Source organism: Sturnus vulgaris, chromosome 22 (genome assembly GCF_052056855.1).
Source record: "Sturnus vulgaris isolate bStuVul1 chromosome 22, bStuVul1.hap1, whole genome shotgun sequence".
Lineage (NCBI taxonomy): Eukaryota > Metazoa > Chordata > Aves > Passeriformes > Sturnidae > Sturnus > Sturnus vulgaris.
Window position 1 is genome coordinate 6,088,831 of NC_142264.1, and position 19,194 is coordinate 6,108,024.

The 19,194-nt window shown below is 48.1% G+C and overlaps 1 protein-coding gene across 2 annotated transcripts in view; it reads right to left on the reverse strand.

Annotated features, from left to right (window-relative positions):
- COL27A1 (collagen type XXVII alpha 1 chain) overlaps positions 1–19,194 on the reverse strand; it is a 141,635-nt gene that overhangs the window by 44,061 nt on the left and 78,380 nt on the right. For both annotated transcript variants that reach the window (XM_088177441.1, XM_088177440.1), the window contains 5 exons: positions 18,636–18,680; positions 12,896–12,949; positions 10,066–10,119; positions 9,225–9,278; positions 6,059–6,112 (listed from right to left, as the gene is read on the reverse strand). In XM_088177441.1, the coding sequence (XP_088033567.1) occupies positions 6,059–6,112; positions 9,225–9,278; positions 10,066–10,119; positions 12,896–12,949; positions 18,636–18,680 (261 nt within the window). The remainder of the gene's footprint in view (positions 1–6,058; positions 6,113–9,224; positions 9,279–10,065; positions 10,120–12,895; positions 12,950–18,635; positions 18,681–19,194) is intronic.

A 19,194-nucleotide genomic window follows, 5' to 3' on the forward strand; every position in this document is an offset into this window, starting at 1 on the left:
AAATCCAGTGCCAAAAGTAATAACAGGGCTAGGGAGCCAGTGTGTTAGAAAAGCAACTCCAGGATGACAGGCAAAGAGAGAGACTCACAAAGAAAGGCAGTGTACAGCAGAAATGTATAGGAACCCCAGCCAAATTATTACAGCAGACAAACATTGTCAATATAAAATAATGCAAAAACTCCTACTGAGCTTGGCAAAGCCCTGTGCTGCTCAGAGGAGCAGAGACTGAATAACCAAGAGCCTGTACTGCACTGGCACAGCTCTGAAGAATGCTCAGCCTGGCCTGCAGGACAGACAGACAGACAGAGGGCTGTGCCCCAGATGGGATCCCCACAACCAAAGGGGTGTTTCACAGCTGGGGCTGTGCACAAATGTCACAGCACCTCTCACCAGCCCAACACCCCAAGTGCTGTGGCTCATGCTGGCCCCTAGATCAGAGAGCAATAAAGACCAAAAGTTTTATGAATCCATGTCCCTATAAACCTCAAAGCACAATGACAAAGACCAGAAGGTCCTTTAAAAGCAGAGCTACTGAGCTGGAGTCAGACAGCTCTGTTACTTGGGGTGGTGGAAGAGCAGGGCCTGGAGGCATCTTGGACACCCAGCAAATACCCAGACCTGCACTGGGAAGGGAGGTGTCAGCATGGGAATGATGTTGGCACCCTGGGAAAGCACCCTCAACAACCAAATGATCATCCTGCCTGGAAAACAAAGTGTTCCCCCTTTCTTTGAGCAGCCACTTGGGTATTTTGTGCAATCACATCTTTACTATCTGAGATGATGTGGTGACCTGCTAGTGGAGCAGGGGAAGGATGTGCAGAGGGCAAGGATTCCTTAGCTCAGGCCTGGAAGAAGGATCAGAAGCAAGTGGGACATGGAAATTACAGTGATGATCTGGGTTAGAGCTGGGGAGGAAACTGCAATGAGTCTGGCCCCTCCAGACCCATCCTCTGTAGCCTGTCCTGCCCTGTCCAGCCCCTTTGCCAGTGCAGGGGCTGAGCCAGGTGGAGGCTTTGGGTGCCCTCAGTGATGGCTGTGGCTCCCATCAGGGCTGGCTGGCTGGGGAAGTGTTTACATTATCCTCATCTCTTCCAGCAGAGCCCTGTCACCAGCATGGCAGGATCTGCCAGGGCAATCTCCTTTCACAGCAGCCACCTGCCTACTCCCTTCACAGCACATCTCATCGGCATCTGACCTGGAGAAGGAGAAAGTGACCCTCTATTCTCAAATGCATGTGGCAAGCTTCATCTTCTCCAGCCTCTGAAACCTGGGATAAAGGCTTCCCCTAATCCACCCTGACAGGAAAAACTACATTTAGCCAATTACTTAAATCTTTAAAACTCTCTTTTACTGACTGGTTAGAGATGAGTGAGTGAGGTCCTGGCAGCTCTCAGAAAACATCCCAAAGCCAAGAGCCTCAATGCTCCTCAAGGTGCCTTTCCCCCGGCAGCTTGGCCTGGCAAGCAGGGCTGAGCACAGCCCCTGGGCTCTCTCTGGACCCTCAGTGGCCAGTGGAGGCCAGGACAGCATTTCCCTGTGCTGAGTGACACCAAGCAGTGCTGCCAGAAACCCCGGACTAAACAAGGGGCTACGACAGGGACTGGATGTGAACAATCCCAAAGGATGGGCAGCTCAGCTCCAGGCTTTGCCAGTCCAGGTGAGGCAATAGGGATATATCCTGCTGCTAAAATAGACAATGCTCCTGCACAACTAGGTACCCAACAAGGTGTTTCTGCAGAGCAGCTCTGCATTTCCTCCTGTTGAACCCTGCTCAGAGCTCAGACAGAAAGTGGCAGGCTCTGAACAGCAGCATGAAGGAGCAGCCAGTAGCTCTGCTCCAGAAACCCAAAGCTCCTTCCTTACCCAGTTATCCAAATATTGATATTTCACTATCACAGTCTGGCCAAACAAAAAAGCAAGCAGATGCCTTGAGTGAAGCCAAAGGGAGACATCCCTGGCTGTGGATCTGGAACGAGCTTTCCCTCAAACACTTCTAAGGCTTTCTCAGTCAACTAGAAAGATCTCTGGAAGCAAAACAATACCCTCCACTTCTCCATGAACAACAACTCAGCTGGGCTTGGAAAGGCAAATATTTTTAGATCTGCTTAGATAACACCACTTTACAAATCCCTGGCATTTACAAATTCCTGTAGTTGGTGATGCTGGAAATCGTCGGGTCCATGTGGCAGAGGCAGCAATCCTTTCCTTTCCCCCTGGCATGGAGCAGCAAAGGGCCTGGAGTGCAGGTGTGCCCCCCTTATCTCGGATTTAAAGGCTTCACCTTGGCAGCAGCTGGTGCAGGAACTGGATGAATGAATGGCACAGTGGAAAAGAAAAACGTGCTTTGGGATTTGAAAAGCTCCTCTGTATCACCTGAGCCAGAACCCAGCAGTGAGAGGATAATATTCTAGAAATACTGACAGGCACCTTGGCCAGAGAATAGGGCAAGGCAAGGCACTTTACAGCAGGATTTCAGGTGCAGCTTTATAATGTGAGTTGCAAAATCATGGCTCTGGTTGATATTCAGCCTTTCATAGAGATTCCCATTCTTTTTGATGACATTATCCTTAGGTGACCACACATTTTCCTGCTCTGAGGAGCTGATTAGCAGAAATGTGCTTTAGGATTTAAGCAACATAGGGCGAGGGGCTTGCTGGAACAACTGCCTCCAAATTTAAACCTTGATTTGGTTAAATAATTAGGTTTAAGCATGTACATAGCTGCCACTAGCTGGATGTTAAGCACATATCCAAGTGCTACACTGAGTACAGATGAAGGGAAATGAGCCTGGGCTCACATGTCCAAGTTTCTTCTCCTTAGGGAACAGGAGAAAGGAAATAACATTTGAGGAAGATTGTTCAGTATCAGTTTGGTGGAACAAACAAAGACTTGTGAAGGAACAATAGCTCTGTCAGGACTAAAAAGAAGGCTACAATTTTTAAAAAGCTTTTCTTGCTAAAATATACATATCTTAACAATATAAAAGCTATCATAACCTAAATGCAGACCCCAAAAAGTCTCCATTGTTCTTTACAATCAAAACCATATTTGCTATTTACGTTTCCTTCAAAAGCAGCATAACTTTAATGAAGCATCCACAAACAGAGCTCATGGAATCCACAAACATCTGGCAGGGGCTGCATTCATGTTTCCACTCCGAATTTAATTACATCCCTTCTGTAAGCTAGGATAGACAGAGGGGAATGTCTGAAATTACAATTGGGGGATCATTTCCCCATCCTGGGTAAAGCAAGAGACAGAATCACAGGAACAGGTAAGCAAACATAGGATACTATGGTTGCTGGAATATCTTCTGAGAGTATGAAGAGAAGGAAAATGTGAATGAGAGAGATTCAAACTAGAAATCCTCCAGGAAGGAGATCTGCTGGTTCTTACAATACTGTCTTCCCTACATCACTGAATTCTGTAAAATTTCCCAGCAAAGCCCAGGTTTGTCCTCTCTGTTGGGGATCTCAGAAAGTGCATCTCTGCCTCACAAATTCTGCATGGATTTTATCACTGCAGTGCTCAAACAACACCAGATCCCCACCACAGCCCAGCCCAGCAATGGCAGCTGAGAGCAGGAGCACCAGCAGCAGATGCAGAGGCTCAGTCCTTGCTGGAAGAGCTTTAGGCAGAGTTTTATCCCTCTCCAATACTGCTGTCCTTAGGGCAAGACCAACTCCTTCATGCTCCCTTTTCCCCAGACACCACCTCCTTTCTACATCAGTGCTCTGCACATCCTGAGGTGAACTTTCTGCAGGCACTGCAGCCACTGCTGCATTCCTGCTTTGCAGGGCTGGGATGACTTTGAAGTCTGGCTTCCTCTGTGGAGGCACGTCCAGAGGGAGTGACTGGCACAGGATCTGCTGGGCTGAACATCTGGAGAGGAAATGCAAACCCAGGCCATGAAGCTGAAGGTCTCTATGGTATGTCATTCTGGGGATGGACAGTGCTGGTGGCAGCTGATGCTCCACAAGATTTCTCTGGAGGGTTTGACACCTCTCTCTGGATCCAGCTACAGCCAAAGGCAAGTCCCTGATGTCCCAGGCAACCTCCTTTCCTGGGAGCTGAACCCAGCTTTCCTTGTGGGCTGAGGACTCGAGGCCAGCATGGATGTAAGAAGCTGAAGAAGGTTTATGTGAGGGAATCAGACAACCCAAGAGCCAGACACTGCAGCTGCCTGTGCATGCCTGCTGAAAGGAGAAGCTCAGGGGCAGGGATGGGGATGGATCCCTGGCTGGCAGCTGGGAGGAGGCAGTTCCAGGACTCCTCCTCTGTCACTGCAAACATTAAAGGCACTGGCAAAAGCCCCTGATCCCATCAGAGATCCTCTCCTCTCCAAGAGCCCACACATTCCCAGCCTGGATCCATCCAGAAGGTGTTTCACGTTCAACCCTGTGCTGCAGTTTTACCTTGAGATATTTTCCACCATCCATTCAGAGCCTGCCATGAAGGAACTGCTCCAGTTTCTCATCCAACATGACCATGGATGTCCCAGCCAGCCCAGTTAATCCCTGCTGTGCAGCACAGAGGAACCACCCTCCCCAGGGACCCCTCTGCAAGTGGACCTGGGAGTGAACTCCATGGGCCTTTCCCCCAAGGAGCACAGAGGAATGGGAGCTTTTTCCCATCACAACTTAACAGATGAGCCCTGATAAACATCTGCCAAGCTTGGATGTTACTGGCATCCTTCTAGATGTCATTTTAAAGTTTAAAGCAGTTCCAGGGTACATAACTCCGTGGTTACAAAGCTTCCTAGTTGGTTATTCCATTTTCTTTTGCTGGCCCCAGCTATTTGAAGAGAGCATTCACTCTGGCATAGGGAAACACACAATCCTTGGCTGTCCTGAATCCCCCAAGCAGAAGTTGCAGGAGAAGTAGAGAGTGGGAGTAGGTAAAATGTAGAGTTTACTCCAGTGTGTGTCTTTGAAAATGAAACAGATCCTTGGAGGGAGAAATGCAAAATATGTTGTTGTTGGGGCCTTCAGCAGAACTCATGTGTGCTCACTATTAATACTTTATAAAGCAGCTGGACAAGGAAAAGCAATCCAAAGCAGGAATGCTCCTGCAATAAATATCCCATTGGAGAAGGAAGATTGCAGAGCTCAGTGGGACGGGGGCTGGGTGTGACAGGCAGCCAAACAAGCAGCTTTGGCTTGGTCACAAACAAGCAGCTTTGGTCTAGAGGTCACTGTCCTGTCAGCTGTCACCCACACAAGGACTGACTCTGAGTGTGTGTGAGCTCCCTATCGAGGGAAATGTGAACTCCTAGCACTGTCAGTGGTGCCAGGCAGTGCCTTCCCCCAGCACTAGGCTGGGGGCTGCTCTTGCCAGGCAGGGTGAGGAATCACCTGTGCTTACAGGTGGTACTGGTGAGGTGTGTACACATAAAATCAGGGCTGGAAAAACCCTTAGAAAGGCACAGGATGTGCTCATAATTTGATCCACTGACAATGCAAAGCACACATCCTTCCTCACATCCCTGTTGGGCCCTGCTGGGAGGTGTCAATCCTGTGAGATTGGAGGGAACATAAGGGTAGAACAGCTCAGCTCTATTTCTGTCAGCCTTGTCTCCTAATTCTATGTCATGACATAACATTTCCTCCTTCATCTGCCTCTGGTTATACCACAACACTTCATATCTCAGCTACTTTTCCCCCCATAGCAATGAAGGCACCTTTTCTGGTTTTCTACCTACATCCCTTCCCACAGCCCATCTATACCAACTAAATCTTCAACAACAACTAAATCTTCATCATCCTCACCAGAAGCATCCATGAACTGTGTTTTGACATGCCAGCTAGTTGGAAAAGGCAGGCTGGACCACTTCCATGATGACCTCTACTGAGAACATCTCTCTGCCCTTACCCATCCTCTGCATTCACTTCCCTGGTAGGATTTGTTTCAAGGACCACACAGCCTTTACATGCAGCAGAAACGTGTCTGTGGAGCTGCTGCCCAACTTCTGCTCATCTTCACACCCCCAGACTAAACCCCAGATTATTTTGCCAATGTCTGGAAGAGGAGAGGGATGAAAGCTCATGGAGTGTCTTACCCTGCGGCCTTTCATCCCTCGGATCCCTGGAGCACCACGGGCTCCTGCTGGACCCTGGAAGGGGAAAAAGGAAACAAAATGAGCAAGGCAGCAGCTTTGGTAAGACCCTACATTCCTGTGTGATCTGCAGGGGCCTAAGGTGCAGACCCTTGAGCAGCAGATTTGTTCATTAAACAGTCGCTAAAAACATTGCCGTTTTTACTTGTCTATAAATGGCCTTTTTTAAATTTTATTTTTAAAGTCGTGGGTTGTCTTCAGATTGTGAACGTTTAGGCCAAAAATCCTGGCTGAGGTTCGTATGCTTAATGACCTGCAGCCTGTTATCTGTGTCAGTGGTGTGATGTGAAGAGAAGTTGAACATCCAGAATCCTCTCTGAATCTATTAGAAGCAGCTGTTGCTCAGCATCTGTTCAAAAATAATAATAACCAGGACCTGCTTTTTAGATGTCCAAATACAAAATCAGGCACCTCATCTTGGGTATCCAAATTTGATCTTTTTAGCCAAATACTGACTTTATCTTTAAGTAACTGTTGCCCTGTTAATGCTGCATAAATATTGATACTGGCAGTTAGATACTAATTTAATATTGGTCTGTTGCTGTTGTGGATGATCCTGCTCTCCTTAAATTACAGACAGATTTCAGGTTTTCTTTTAATCTGGACTTGCACACACACGATTCATTAATGTGCATACAGAAAATGCAGAAATCTATTTTTTCCCCCTGCTAGAATATTTATCAGAAAAAAAAAAGGAGGATATATTTATTTAACAGCACTTAGCTCTGTATCACAGCTTTTAAACCTGATATTTAAAATTAGTGCCTTTCTGCTGTCAGAAAAAAACCCTCAAAGTGACACATCCACTCTTTGCTCTCTCAAACATTCCACATCAAATTTGGCTGTTTCGATCTTAATAGCTTTTATCAACTGTCAGCCCTGCCAACTCCAGCACAGATCAGAACAGAACTGGACTGTGATCTTCCTACTGCTCCTATAACTGCCATTTATGAAGATTTTGCTTTTGTGCATGGCATGTAAGTTCAGGATACAACTGCTGAGCTGTTCTCACTCAGTATGGAAAAGTCAGTTGACTGTAACTGTATTTGTGATCACAGTACATCTCAGTTCTGGTGGTGAGGACAGTGGTGACTGGCACAGGCAGTGGATGTGTCAGATGCCTGTTTTATAGAGATTTTTATGATAACCATGTACTGAAATGAAATCTTTAGTTGGTATTTGGAATCTCCTCTGGAAGTCTCAGCTATCCCAAGTAGCTTATGAAAATACAAGGACAGAAACATTCATTGTAATGGCAAATGTTGAGGGATTCCAGCTAGATGCCCTGCTGGAATTTCAATGAACTGTTTAGGAGAAAAATAAGTGACCTTTAACATTCCTTTATATACACGTTATTTTCAAAAATGTATATTAACAGAAAAGATGCACCATAATGGTGAGACAGAAGAGGAAAAAGGAATTCACAAGCCTCAGGAAGCTGAAACCCAGGGCAAAGTTTCCTACCATTGACTTTGCTTCCCATTGCCAGTCATCCTTTGTTGAATTAATCAGCCATCGCTGCTAAGGCTCATTCAAAGATTTTAACAGTTTAGGACAAACAACAATTGCATGCCTCAGGTCTGGCTTGAAAGGCAAATAAGGAATGTTTAGTGGAAGAACAGCTGGAGTTAATGAGTGGGGATTTGATATTAGGAGATTATTTGATTTACTGGCTCTGTAGGGAAGTTTGGCTTATTGAATTACGACTTTTTAAAATGCAGTTGTGGAGCAAACATTTTGCTTGGATGAACTTGTTATTTGCCTGCAGGAGAAGAGGGAACTGAAGGAAGTGGAGGGAGCTGGGGAGGGTCTCAACTCCCAGAGCTTTGCTGAGAGGTTTTGGTATCTCCACCTGGGTCTGATGCCTCAGCTCATACTATTGTTATGCCCCAGTGGAGACAGACAAAATTTGGCTTCACTTGAAGGTACATTTAGTGGGGCATGGGCTGGTGCTCAGGGCTGGAGCTCTCTGCCACAGAGCACACAGTGCCTCAGCCACAGGTGCTCACAGGAGGAGCAGGAGGGAGCCCAGTGCTCCAGCTGTCCCCAAGCCATGTAGCAGCTACCATGGTGGGAAATCGCTAAAAATGGGACACGTACACATGTCCAGCTGCCTCCTAGGCTTCTGTCAACAGCAAGTGCTGCCACGAGGGACCACAGAGCAGCTCAGTGCTGTGGGCTGAGGGTGGCATTGTGCTGCTTTTATTGTAAAGAACTGTCTGGTGCCACGGTGCTGCTCTCCAGGCAGAGATGGGTCACCCTGACGTGCTGCTTGACCTCAGATTTTCTCTTTTCCTCACCTCCACTCACTTGCTGCTGCACAGTCTGTGCCCAGGCAGCAGCTGCCTGCAGCCAGAGCACCCAGAGCATCCTCGGGCTCAGGGCAGTGGCAGAGCTGACCCTGATTTGGAGGCCACACCTTTGGCACTTCCCAGGCATTTCATTGCTGTGATCTTCCTCCCAGTTACCAGCACTGTGGGAATTCACACACTGAGCAAAATCCATTCCCTGAACCCACCCAGGGCTGCCTTTTTGTTGGCTCCAGCGACACTTGTGCTGCTGGGAGAGCCCAAACTACATCTAAAGAACATCTGTGGAAACCGGAGCCAGGCTAAAATCTGCCTCCTCGGTGATTGCATGCTCCAGCCACAGCTGCCGTGTGCCAGAGGAGCCTGTCCAGATGGAGGGTCTGTCTGGGGGAGCTGCTCTGCTGCTCCTCAATGCCAGCAGGGGCTGTGACCACGCAGGAAGGTCACGCTGTGTGACGTGGTCACTGTGAGAAGTGACCGTGATAAATCACTGTGATGCATCACTGTATCACATGGTGTGAGCACCACACTGCCAACCATTCCCAGCCCAGAACACCTTGAACTAGGGAGCTTGTGTCCTGCTAAAACATTGAGGCTGGATTACAGCTTTTGCATCCCTCTTTAGGGAAATGGGCTACACAATTTTGATTTTTTTTGTCTCTTTCCATGTCTCCCACCCATGTCCCTTTCCTCATCTCTCTTGTTCATATCAAACCCAAATAAACTGGAATACAGTTGCTTGACTTAGCCCATGAATGCCCAGGGTGTGGTTTTAGAAGGTGATGATAGCCTTTACTTACTGTGGGTCCAGGGATCCCAGGAAAACCCACTGCTCCTGGCATCCCAGGGTGCCCCTGAAAAGGAAGGAACAACATGCCTGTTGTGAATACCCACAATCTGCACAGACCTTCTTCCTCCAAGGGGGAAGACAGGAAAAATGGCATTATTGGCTGCTTGCAAGGTCAGGCAGATCTGATATTTGTCAGGGTAAAACTGCTCAGGGGCAGAAGGAAATGGCCAGGCTGTCACTAGCCCAGCTCCAAACTGGCCAGCAATATCAGCAGCAGGATTTTCTGAACAGCCCAGTAGAGAATGGGCTGAATTAATATGAAAATATGTCTTTGGGTCTTGTATCATGGTAGACAGGAAATAAATGCCAGAGCAAGACAAGATCCAGCTGAGGTCCCCACTGTTAAATTCCTAAATGTAGATCCCTGAAAGGCAGAGCACTGCAGGTACAATGACTGTGCTGCCCAAGCACCCTGCACTTCCAGTTGCTCTGGGCAGCTTGGACAGATCCCTGTTGGTGGGCACTGTCTGTCCAAGAGCCAGGGTGCCTGGGAACAGGCAGTGCTTCAGTTCCTGGCTGTCCCCACTTGACACAGCAGGTCCTGAGCTGATGGAGCCACAGAACACACCTCAAAACCCAGCGTTGCACTGAAGGGGGAAGTGCTGGACACAACTGCTGGGGAGAGGCTACACCCCAATATCCACTAAAGAGGCCACTTCCATCCCCACAGACACGGGAAGAAATTGCAGCTGTTGTCATGGAACTAGAAGAGCAGGAGAAGCTGCACCCTTGGCTAGGACAGAGACAGAGAGGTGGCAGCAAGAGTGAGAGGATGCAGACTTACTCCTTACCATCGACCCCTTGACTCCTGGAGGGCCTGGGGGTCCCACTGAGCCACGGTCACCCTAGGAGAGAGACAGGAAGAGTGATCCAGAGCAATGAAACAAGTGATAAAAAATCCACAAATTCATGTCTGTGCCATCAGCTTTCTCCCAGAAATGCTTCCAGTATTACTCTCTTTCCATCCATGTCATCAGAGGAGTGGGAGGATTGCAGGAATTAACTAATCCTCCACATCCCAAGAAAGGGGACTTCACTCTTGCCATCAAACCCACCAAGGTATGAAGGAAACAGGCACATCACCTTCAATTCCAAACACTGCTAGCACCGAACCCGAGGAAATCTCCAGCCCTTCCCACCCAAGGCATGACACGCCTGTTCTGCAGTATCACAATCCCTACATGTGCTGCCATTTTCAGAGCTGTGGATTTGAAGTCTGTTGTCACAAGGCCCTGCTGAGAGCAGGGAATCAAGCTGGAAAAAACCAAAGATGCTGCCTGATGCTTTCAGAGGAGGCTCTGGGTGTTTTGGGGGAACTCCCTGTCCTGTGGCTCATACTGAGACCACAGTGCCAGCAACAACGACCTGGAGGTCTGATTTACGAGGGGCTCAGAGCTGGGTGACTCCCCAGCCCACCCTAAAGACAGGATCCCTTCTAAAACAAGCTGTTAAAAAACTAAATGTACCAAAATATACCAAAACATCGCTTATTCATTGCAAAAGTCTTCCTTATCCCCACATGCAGCCCATCTCACTTTCCATGAGCCTGTCCTTGACCCGAAGGTAGGAGACAAGAGGGTGAAGCCCCCAGGAGCACCACCACAACCTGCTGATGTGAGGGTGACATGAAGGTCACCCAGGCTTTAGAGATGGGACACCAACAGCTCCTTTGGGAGACGGGGGCAATTCCCACACACTTGTGTGCAGTCTCCCTCCAGCCCCAGGGATGCACTGGAAATTAGGTGTGTTAGGTTTGTATGCTCAGGGGGATGAGGAAGGAAGATTTAGCAAATGCTGCCAATTAGTTTACGCCCAAAATCTGACCTACCTTCCAACAGCAAAAAGCATAAGGGGAAATATTTTCTGGGCTCTAAGGAGCTTATTAAAAACAAACCCCAGAGTTTGTGTTGTCACCAGTTGGCCCTTGTAAACCAATGTACGGATTCTTTTCTCCCTGAATGAATGGATTTTATTAAGTGTGTATTAACTGTATTGTTCTCTTTGATAATCTTTGGATTCTACTGGCTTCAGTCTTAAATTTTGCAGCTCTCAGGATGGAGATTGCTGACTCAGCTATGTCTAATGAAAGCATATTTCCCACTTCATTTAGCTCACAAGAGCGTAGTAAGCTGTAGGATACTATGCCAACTGGAGGCCTGGTTGAGGTTTTGATTTGATGATAGCTATTTCTGTCATCCCTAAGTTTGTCCTGGTAGAGAAGCCTGATGGAAATCCCAGCTGTGCTGAGGATCTCCAAGGGCAGATTTTCAAAGGACAGCCTGGGTTTGCCTCGACATTGATGTAACATCATCACATTACAGAGCTGATCTGGAAGCTGAGGATACCTCATGTGGTCAAAGCTTTGGCATGGAAGGCACAGGGACAGATGTGAACTTAATGGAATGGAGAAAAAGATCTTCCCATGTCTCCTGCATGGCAAATACCTTATTCTTCATTCAATTCAGGGCTGCAGCTGCCAATGAGACTGCTCATTCAGGTACTAATTTTCTGTGTAACCACCCTGGACACATCACAGACTCTTTATTCCTCTGTTTTCCTGCTCTAAAATACAGCTCACATCATGTCATTCTTTTTAGTTCTTGTGGATCTTGACAGCTTGGACTGAGACTGATTCTGCTACTGCCCCATCAGGGCCCACAGGATGGAAAGGCCTTTCCAAAGGGACAATAAAATGGATCTGCAGCAAACACAGTATAACTGTCACAGAGTCTTTACATCATTACCCAGAGGACAGGGCTTGAAGCAATAAAAGTGAGAAAGAGAGCACTGATGTGTGGAATGCATCGTTTTATGCTCTTCACTATCTTTACGGCTGCACTGTGAATAATTAAACCACCAATGAAAACCAGCAGCGTGCGAGTGAGATACAATGAGTGACACAGATGATTTGTCTTTGGGAACTGCCTCTGAATAAAAGTTTACACTCTAATAGAAAACAAATTAACGTCCTTTTACGTTTTTATGTGAAATAAAGCCCTTTTTATTCTCCTGGAAGAGGTTTGTGGCTGTACTGTACACAAGAGGGCACCAGCCCTGAGTGTGCCCAAAGCAATCAGGGGCAGCCAGATGGAGTGGTCCTCACCAGATAAAAAGGGAAATATTTGGACCAGCCTTTGCTCAGATGAGTGGCTGCACTCTTGTACACCCGAGAAATTGCTGAGACCTTCTGTTCAATGCAGGCTCAGCCCTGGTCCTGTGTGACCCCCCTGGCAACCCAGAGCACACCTCTGCAGAAATCCGTGACCTCAATCCCATGGACTCCTCCCATGACCAGCAACACAGGGCTGATGGATCCCTCATTCCCATAAGAAGCAGAGCTGGCTGTTAAATACAAATCCCTGGCACATTATGAATGAGGAAAGTTAATTTCTCAAAGAATATTTGACAGCATCTCCCTGGAGGGCAGCGCATGTTAATTCCTGAATGAGAAGTGGATTATTTTGGCCCAGTCCTACTCTAGCTCAGACACCCTGGACGTGCCTCATTCCCAGCTGGGTGTTGCCCTCACATGACAACTTAAATCTCCACAACCCTTCTTCCCACCCCAGCCTCCCTATCCTGCAAAAATTACAGCCACCATTTCATTGCAAGCAATCCTACCTTTTCTCCTGCTATTCCAGGCTCCCCCACCGGACCAATGAAACCCATTAGACCCTGAGGAAAGAGAAGAGCACAACTAATTTTCAGTTTTTATTTGCTGAGAAAGTAAACAGTTCCTTTGGTCCACCTTGCTGGTTGCAATAGCACAGCATCCCTCGTATAATGCTCAGTAATTCCTACTGGCTACCAGAGCGGATGGAGTTGCTCCCGGCCATGGGAATGTCTAACTCCACAGCTGGTTCTGCTTTAGGCACCAGCTGGAACAGCAGCACGAGGATCTGCAAGAACCACAACACACAGCACAGTGGATGAGTGAAGGAAGGAAGGCTGAGTCCATAGTGTGGCTTTGTTCTGTGAGCTTTTCCCAAAACAGTTTCCCCAGGAGCATCTGCAGCAGGAGCTCCTGGGTTGCACAGAGACAGAGACTCACCATCATTTTAGTGGCTGGACTGGGTAGACTTATTCTGGGTTAATCCAAGCTGCTTCAGCCCTTTGTGCAGACTAATTTTGCCCTGGATAGTGTCATGCTGGTGGGGTGCCAGTAGGAAATAAAGGTTCCTGCAGCCAAAGGGGCCAGCAGGGCAGTGGATCTCACACACTACTCAGAAACCATCTTGGAACAAACCTCCAGTCTAAGCTCAGGGTTTAACAACGTTTGGGATAACAAAGAGGCAAACAGAACTGCTTTTAATTAGGAAGATGGAAACAGATGCAATCTCAAGCTAAGATTCCTGAAAATTAAGATACAACAACCTCCCTACCAGCTCCAGTGGTTTTTAGCTCTGGAGATGCAAGGGACTGTCCCCTCTGTCACTGCAGGCGCTTGGTATCCTCTGTGCCATGATGGAAACACCAATTAGCCACGGGTGACAGCTTCAAACAGAAAAGCTCCACTATCCTGTAGGGGTGTCACCAACCTTTCTGAAGTGGTCTTTGCTTTGAAATGGCCTTTGTGTCTGAAGCTGAGGCAGTCCTGGAGCACAAGAGTGTCACCATGGCCAGGATGCACAGAGCAGACACCCGTGAGAGCAGAGCTGGACTTGGCACAGATTGCCCAGCTCAGGAATCAACGGGAGAGCAGAAAACTCTGCAACATCTGCCTATGCAAGGTTGCCACTGGGTGGCATTGCTGAAGGCTGCTGGATCAATTGTCCTCTCAATTAGACACAAGTGCAGGTACTGCATCCAGTTTCTGAATTTTTCCAGTAGCCCAAGGCCACAAAGAAGGCAAATGTTACGTCAGAGCCATGAGATGCAACAAGGAAATGCATTGCTAGGCAAAAATAGACAATAAAGCAAGAGAGAACACATCTCCTGTTCATTTCCAATTTCTTGGAAAATGGCAGATCTCTTTGTCTCTCTCCTGGGAATATGCTCTTTAAGAAATTTCTGGTACCTTAGGCCAGTCTCTGCAGAAGAGGGATCCCCGCTCTGCAGCAAGCATTGGTCTCATTCAGAACAAAACTGTTTCAAACCCCTTTCCAAGGGGTGCTGCATATCCAAGCTCAGGCTTGAAGGCCAATCTTGAAAGCCATGGCAGCATCAGCTCCCATCCTAAAAAGCCTCTCAGGAATCTGGGTCCTGAAGCCAGGTGTGCTGGTGGTGCTTCCCAAGCTGGCCTGCTGGTGCTTTGCAGGGATCTGAGCACACCAAGAGCCCCCAAAGCTCTCCTGAGACCCTCCCTGATGTGCTGCTTGTTATGGCAGCTTGTGCAGAAACCCCCTGGCATGGCCAACACTGGCCCTGCTGCACAGATCAGCTTTGGGATGGAAGGGGGGCACAGCCCAACATTTCAGCCCACACCCAGGGAAAATTCTGCCTGTGCTGGTGCACTGTGGTACTGCACAGGGGAAGATGTCACTGCTGCCCAAGGGAGAGGAGAGTCCCATGGTGTGAACGTGAGATGCAGAGCAGGGACCTTGTAGCTTCCAGCACAGTAGCTCTGCAGTGTTTGCAGCCAGCACTGTCTGCTCTGGGCTAAATTAACCAACATTGCTGTGTCTGCAGGCAGAAACACATCGAGATAGATATGTCCACGCCAAATAAATCTCAGTAAATTATCAGGAGCAAAGGAAAAACCAGGGGGAAATTGGGTAATGATGTTCTTCACTGGCCAAAATGGGATAGACAATAAGGCAAGGAGATTTAGGTTTAAAGACAGAAAGATTTAGGATTTAAAAACCCAAAGAGCTGCCAGTGGCAAATATTTAATCAAAGCAGACACGAATTGTGGTCATTACACTAAAATGGCTGAGGGACAACATATTTTTCTCAGGTTCCCAGGGTTGAAAAGAGGGCCTGCATCAAACACAGCTCTGGGCAGTGTGTGTAATGATGCACGTGAAGTCCCAGCAGCACTGGCTGCCCGGATAAAGGCCCACACTATACAGGAAAAGAATGTAAAACATTTATATTAGATGGGAGTTCAGCATGTCGCTCATGATTCAGTCTGCTGTATTCCCCAGCCAAGGGCATGGCGGAAAAGGGATGGACATTGTTAAAAAGTTGCTGGGGGCTTGGAGGGGGGAAGGAAAGGAGGGGGGGACTGGTGGGTTGTAATTCCTAACTCCTGTCTCGCTTTCCCCATTTATTGTCCAGCCCTGTCATAATTAAGCCCCCCCTCTTGGCTCCATCAACAGAGAGCAAGTCAGCAATGAAGCCTTGCATAAATCACAGCCCATTTGGGAGGAACAAGCCCAGCGTGAGCAGGGTCTCCCAGGGACGGGACCGCCAGTCGCTCCCAGCGGGAACCGATCACGGCCTTTCTGTTCTACTGCTTCACCAGAACTCAAAACAAAACAAACCAGGGACAAAGGACGGGAGGGAGTAAATGTACAATCCTCCCATTCAGATGAAAGAAAGGGAAAGTAAAACAGTAAATATCGCAGTTTAAAGGAGGACGCTCTGACCCGCAAAGAACAGCCATGGGGTTTAACCCCCTGTGCACCGGGCTCAGCCCTGCCCTGGCGCTGCCTTGGGCTAACACCACCCTGGGGAGGGAGGGACGGGAAGGTGGAGATGTGCTGCCATCACAGTGATGTGAATCAAAGAGGCTGAGAGCACCACAGAGCCTGAAAATCCCTGACCGGGATGTCTGGAGGTCAGACACGCCCTGGAGGAGAAGGTAAATGGGATGGGAAGGAGCAGCACTAACATGTGGGAAACACCAGTGCAATTCCCTGCTCCCTTCTTGGTGACCCTCTTGACCTTGGCCAAGACAATCAGGACCTCCCCACCTGCAAACCTGACATTGCAGCCCCTCTCCTTTGGAAGGACATGGTGCTGGTGTCCTTTGACAAATCATCTTAGAATACTGATGTTGAGTACTTTGACCCTAAAGGACAAGAGACCTGCAAGGGGCCTTGGCTGCCCTTCCCAGCACAGACCCTGACACAGCCCCATGGGTGAGCAGGGCTGTCACTTGTCCAGGGAAGGGACTCAAACAGCTGCTCCTGATATGACAGCACCTCCCCAGTCCCCATAAGTCAATGGAAACCTCTTTCAGCTGGCACAACTCTTCACTGGGATTTTCTAGTGCCAAGCAGGGGTCTCTGGGATGGCAGGACCTCCTGTCTGCTGCAGGGTGCTGCTTCTCCCACAGGTACTCTGATCTTTAACATGGACATTTTGGTGACATTCTCCTGCTGTGCATTCCCAGCTCTGGGACAGGAAGGCTGGTGGCTTCCCTGGCCAGAGGCCCCATGTTCCTCTTCATATCCTTCTGATTCCATCTACAGGCAAGGAAGGGTTAACCCACACATTTCCAGGGTACTGGGGCGCCTGGCAGCTGGAATCCTTCCAGCACATGGAGACAACAAGCATCTCATGAATGATCTTCCTGAGTCTGTGTCCTTGCAATGGAAAAACAACACATCAGGGACTGTCCAGTGGCTTAAAACCTCATTTTTCAATGAGAGCTCAAGTATCACCGGAAACCTGACAAAACTCCCATGTTCTCCTAAACAGATGTCCCTAAGAAAGGGAAGAAATCTCCAATGAGATGGACGGCTGATCTCTTCTTGTGCTGTTATTCTGAGATTTTCTGCTCTGAGAGAACCCATTTGTCAGGCGGAGCAGCAGCATTGAGAAGTGTGGCCACCCTTACTGTGGAATAGAAAACATCAAGGTCTCCACCAGAGAAAACAGGGTGAGGTGATGGTGTCTTCAGTGCCAAGGACACAGGCCCATCCTCTCAGGGCTTTGCAAAAAACCAACCCAGCCCCAACACCAACTGCTGAAGTTTAAGTGGAGGGAGGAAGGAAACCCCAACACTCCAGCATGGTCCAGTGGAGGTGTGATGGGAGAGGAGGTTATTTCTCAGTAGTCTGGTGAGACATTTTTGTTCTAATGACTTGACTCATTCAGAAATGGAAATTTTCTGGGTGATATTTCTAGACAGAGACTAATTGACTAAGAATAACACAGGCAGCTTTCCTACCACTGTGCTGGTTTCACTGTCAGCAGAGGCCAGCTGTGTTTTCTTTTCGATGAACAGTGCCTACAGTTCTGATCCAAGGTCAGTCCTGAGGGAAGTTAAAGAATAATAATCCTAATGATGCTTTGCCCTTCAAGGACAACGTCTGGTTAAGGATCTCAAAGCACTTCTAAATGTTCATTTTTAACAGTATCCACAGGTGCCACTTCATTACAGGAGGCACTGGGCTAAGCTCTGCTCTGGGCTGTCTCACACCTTCCACAGAAGGGGAAACTGAGGCACAAAGCACTGGAAAGTGCTGCCTGAGATAATGCAGAATCTGACAAAGCTGCAATTAGAACTCAGATGTGAGGAACAACTTTGCTCCTTCAGTAGTTGCTCTTCATGGAGCAAATTAACAACCATAACACAGAAATGGCTCTAATTTCCAAATAGAAGTGACCACCTTTGATATATACTGAGGCTGGTATCAGACTGCTGGTACTGAAAAGGATCCACCTTGACTTTTTTAGACTTGCTTGGACAGAAACCCTTGGAAGAAGTGAGCCCTGGCTGTTGCATACAGGGCAAAGAAGAGCCAGAGAGGCTGACAAGCTAAACCAAACCAAACCAACCGAACCAAACCAACCAAACCAAACCAAATCAAACTAAACCAAACCAAACCAAACCAAACCAAACCAAACCAAACCAAACCAAACCAAACCAAACCAAACCAAGTGTGCTGACCATCCAGCAGGGAAAGTGTTGGGAAGGACAGCAGTGGTGAGCAGCAGCACCCACAGTGCCAGGGCCAGCTGCCACAGCCAGCTTGGTGTGGTCATGCAGGAACACACAGAATATGTTGGAGGCTCTGTGGCTTCACTTTCAGGGCTGTTGGTGGACAAGTTTGTTGGTTTCAATCACAGAGATGTGGGAACAATTGTTGCTTTTTCCTTGATGCCTGTGGTTCCCCCAAAGCCTACAGGGGATAATGCATGTCCTGGGTTATGCCAGCAGAATGTTCTCTATGGGATTGCAATGAAATACAGCTCGGTGTCTCTCTTCCCCAAGGTCTGGTTTCTTCAGCTGCTATCTCCTCTACTCCCCAGAAAATCTAGGGAAAGTGAAAGCAACATAGCACCCAAGGCAGAGAATCCTATCCTTAAAACCAGCACTGGCAAAGCCTGGAACCTGGAGCACCAGGGCTGTGGGCAGCTTTGAGGTGGCCAGAAGTCCCTGGCCACTGCCCTCTGCCTGCACTCTGGGCACCTAGGACATGTTGTACAGAGGAGATCATCAAGGAGACAAGGAAAATAAGGAATTTACCTGCTCACCAACTTTCCCTGGCCGGCCACGGTTTCCTGGCTCACCCTGCAGGACAAGGAGACAATGGCACAGGGGTTACTGCCAGCTCTTTGTACACCCATTATTTGGGCTGCAAAGAGTGAATCAGGCAAAATCTGTGAGAAACAACATCTTACAAAACCAACTGTGGCTTGGAGGATAATCCAAAGTAAGAAACACTATTGAGACAAATATGGACAAACACTTGCTGTTCTGGAGCAAAATGCCCCAAAAGCTGCTCCTGCTGTAGTAAAATAACTTTAAGAAAAGTGCATTGAAACATATCTATTGCCTTGTGACATAGGCCCAGCCTAGCCCTGGTTACTTTATCCCAAAGTTTTACAAAGCATAGGAAGAAAAGACAACCCAAATATTCCCAGGCAATGCTGCACCCTGATTCTGTTGCCATGAAGCCTCAGACAGGCACACGTTACTGTCACATGGAGCATCCACAGGGAAACCACAGCAAGAACCCACTGAGATAAATCCCAGTGCAGGAAGAAGGAGTTCAGAGCATGAAAATGATGAGGGGTGAAGGAGA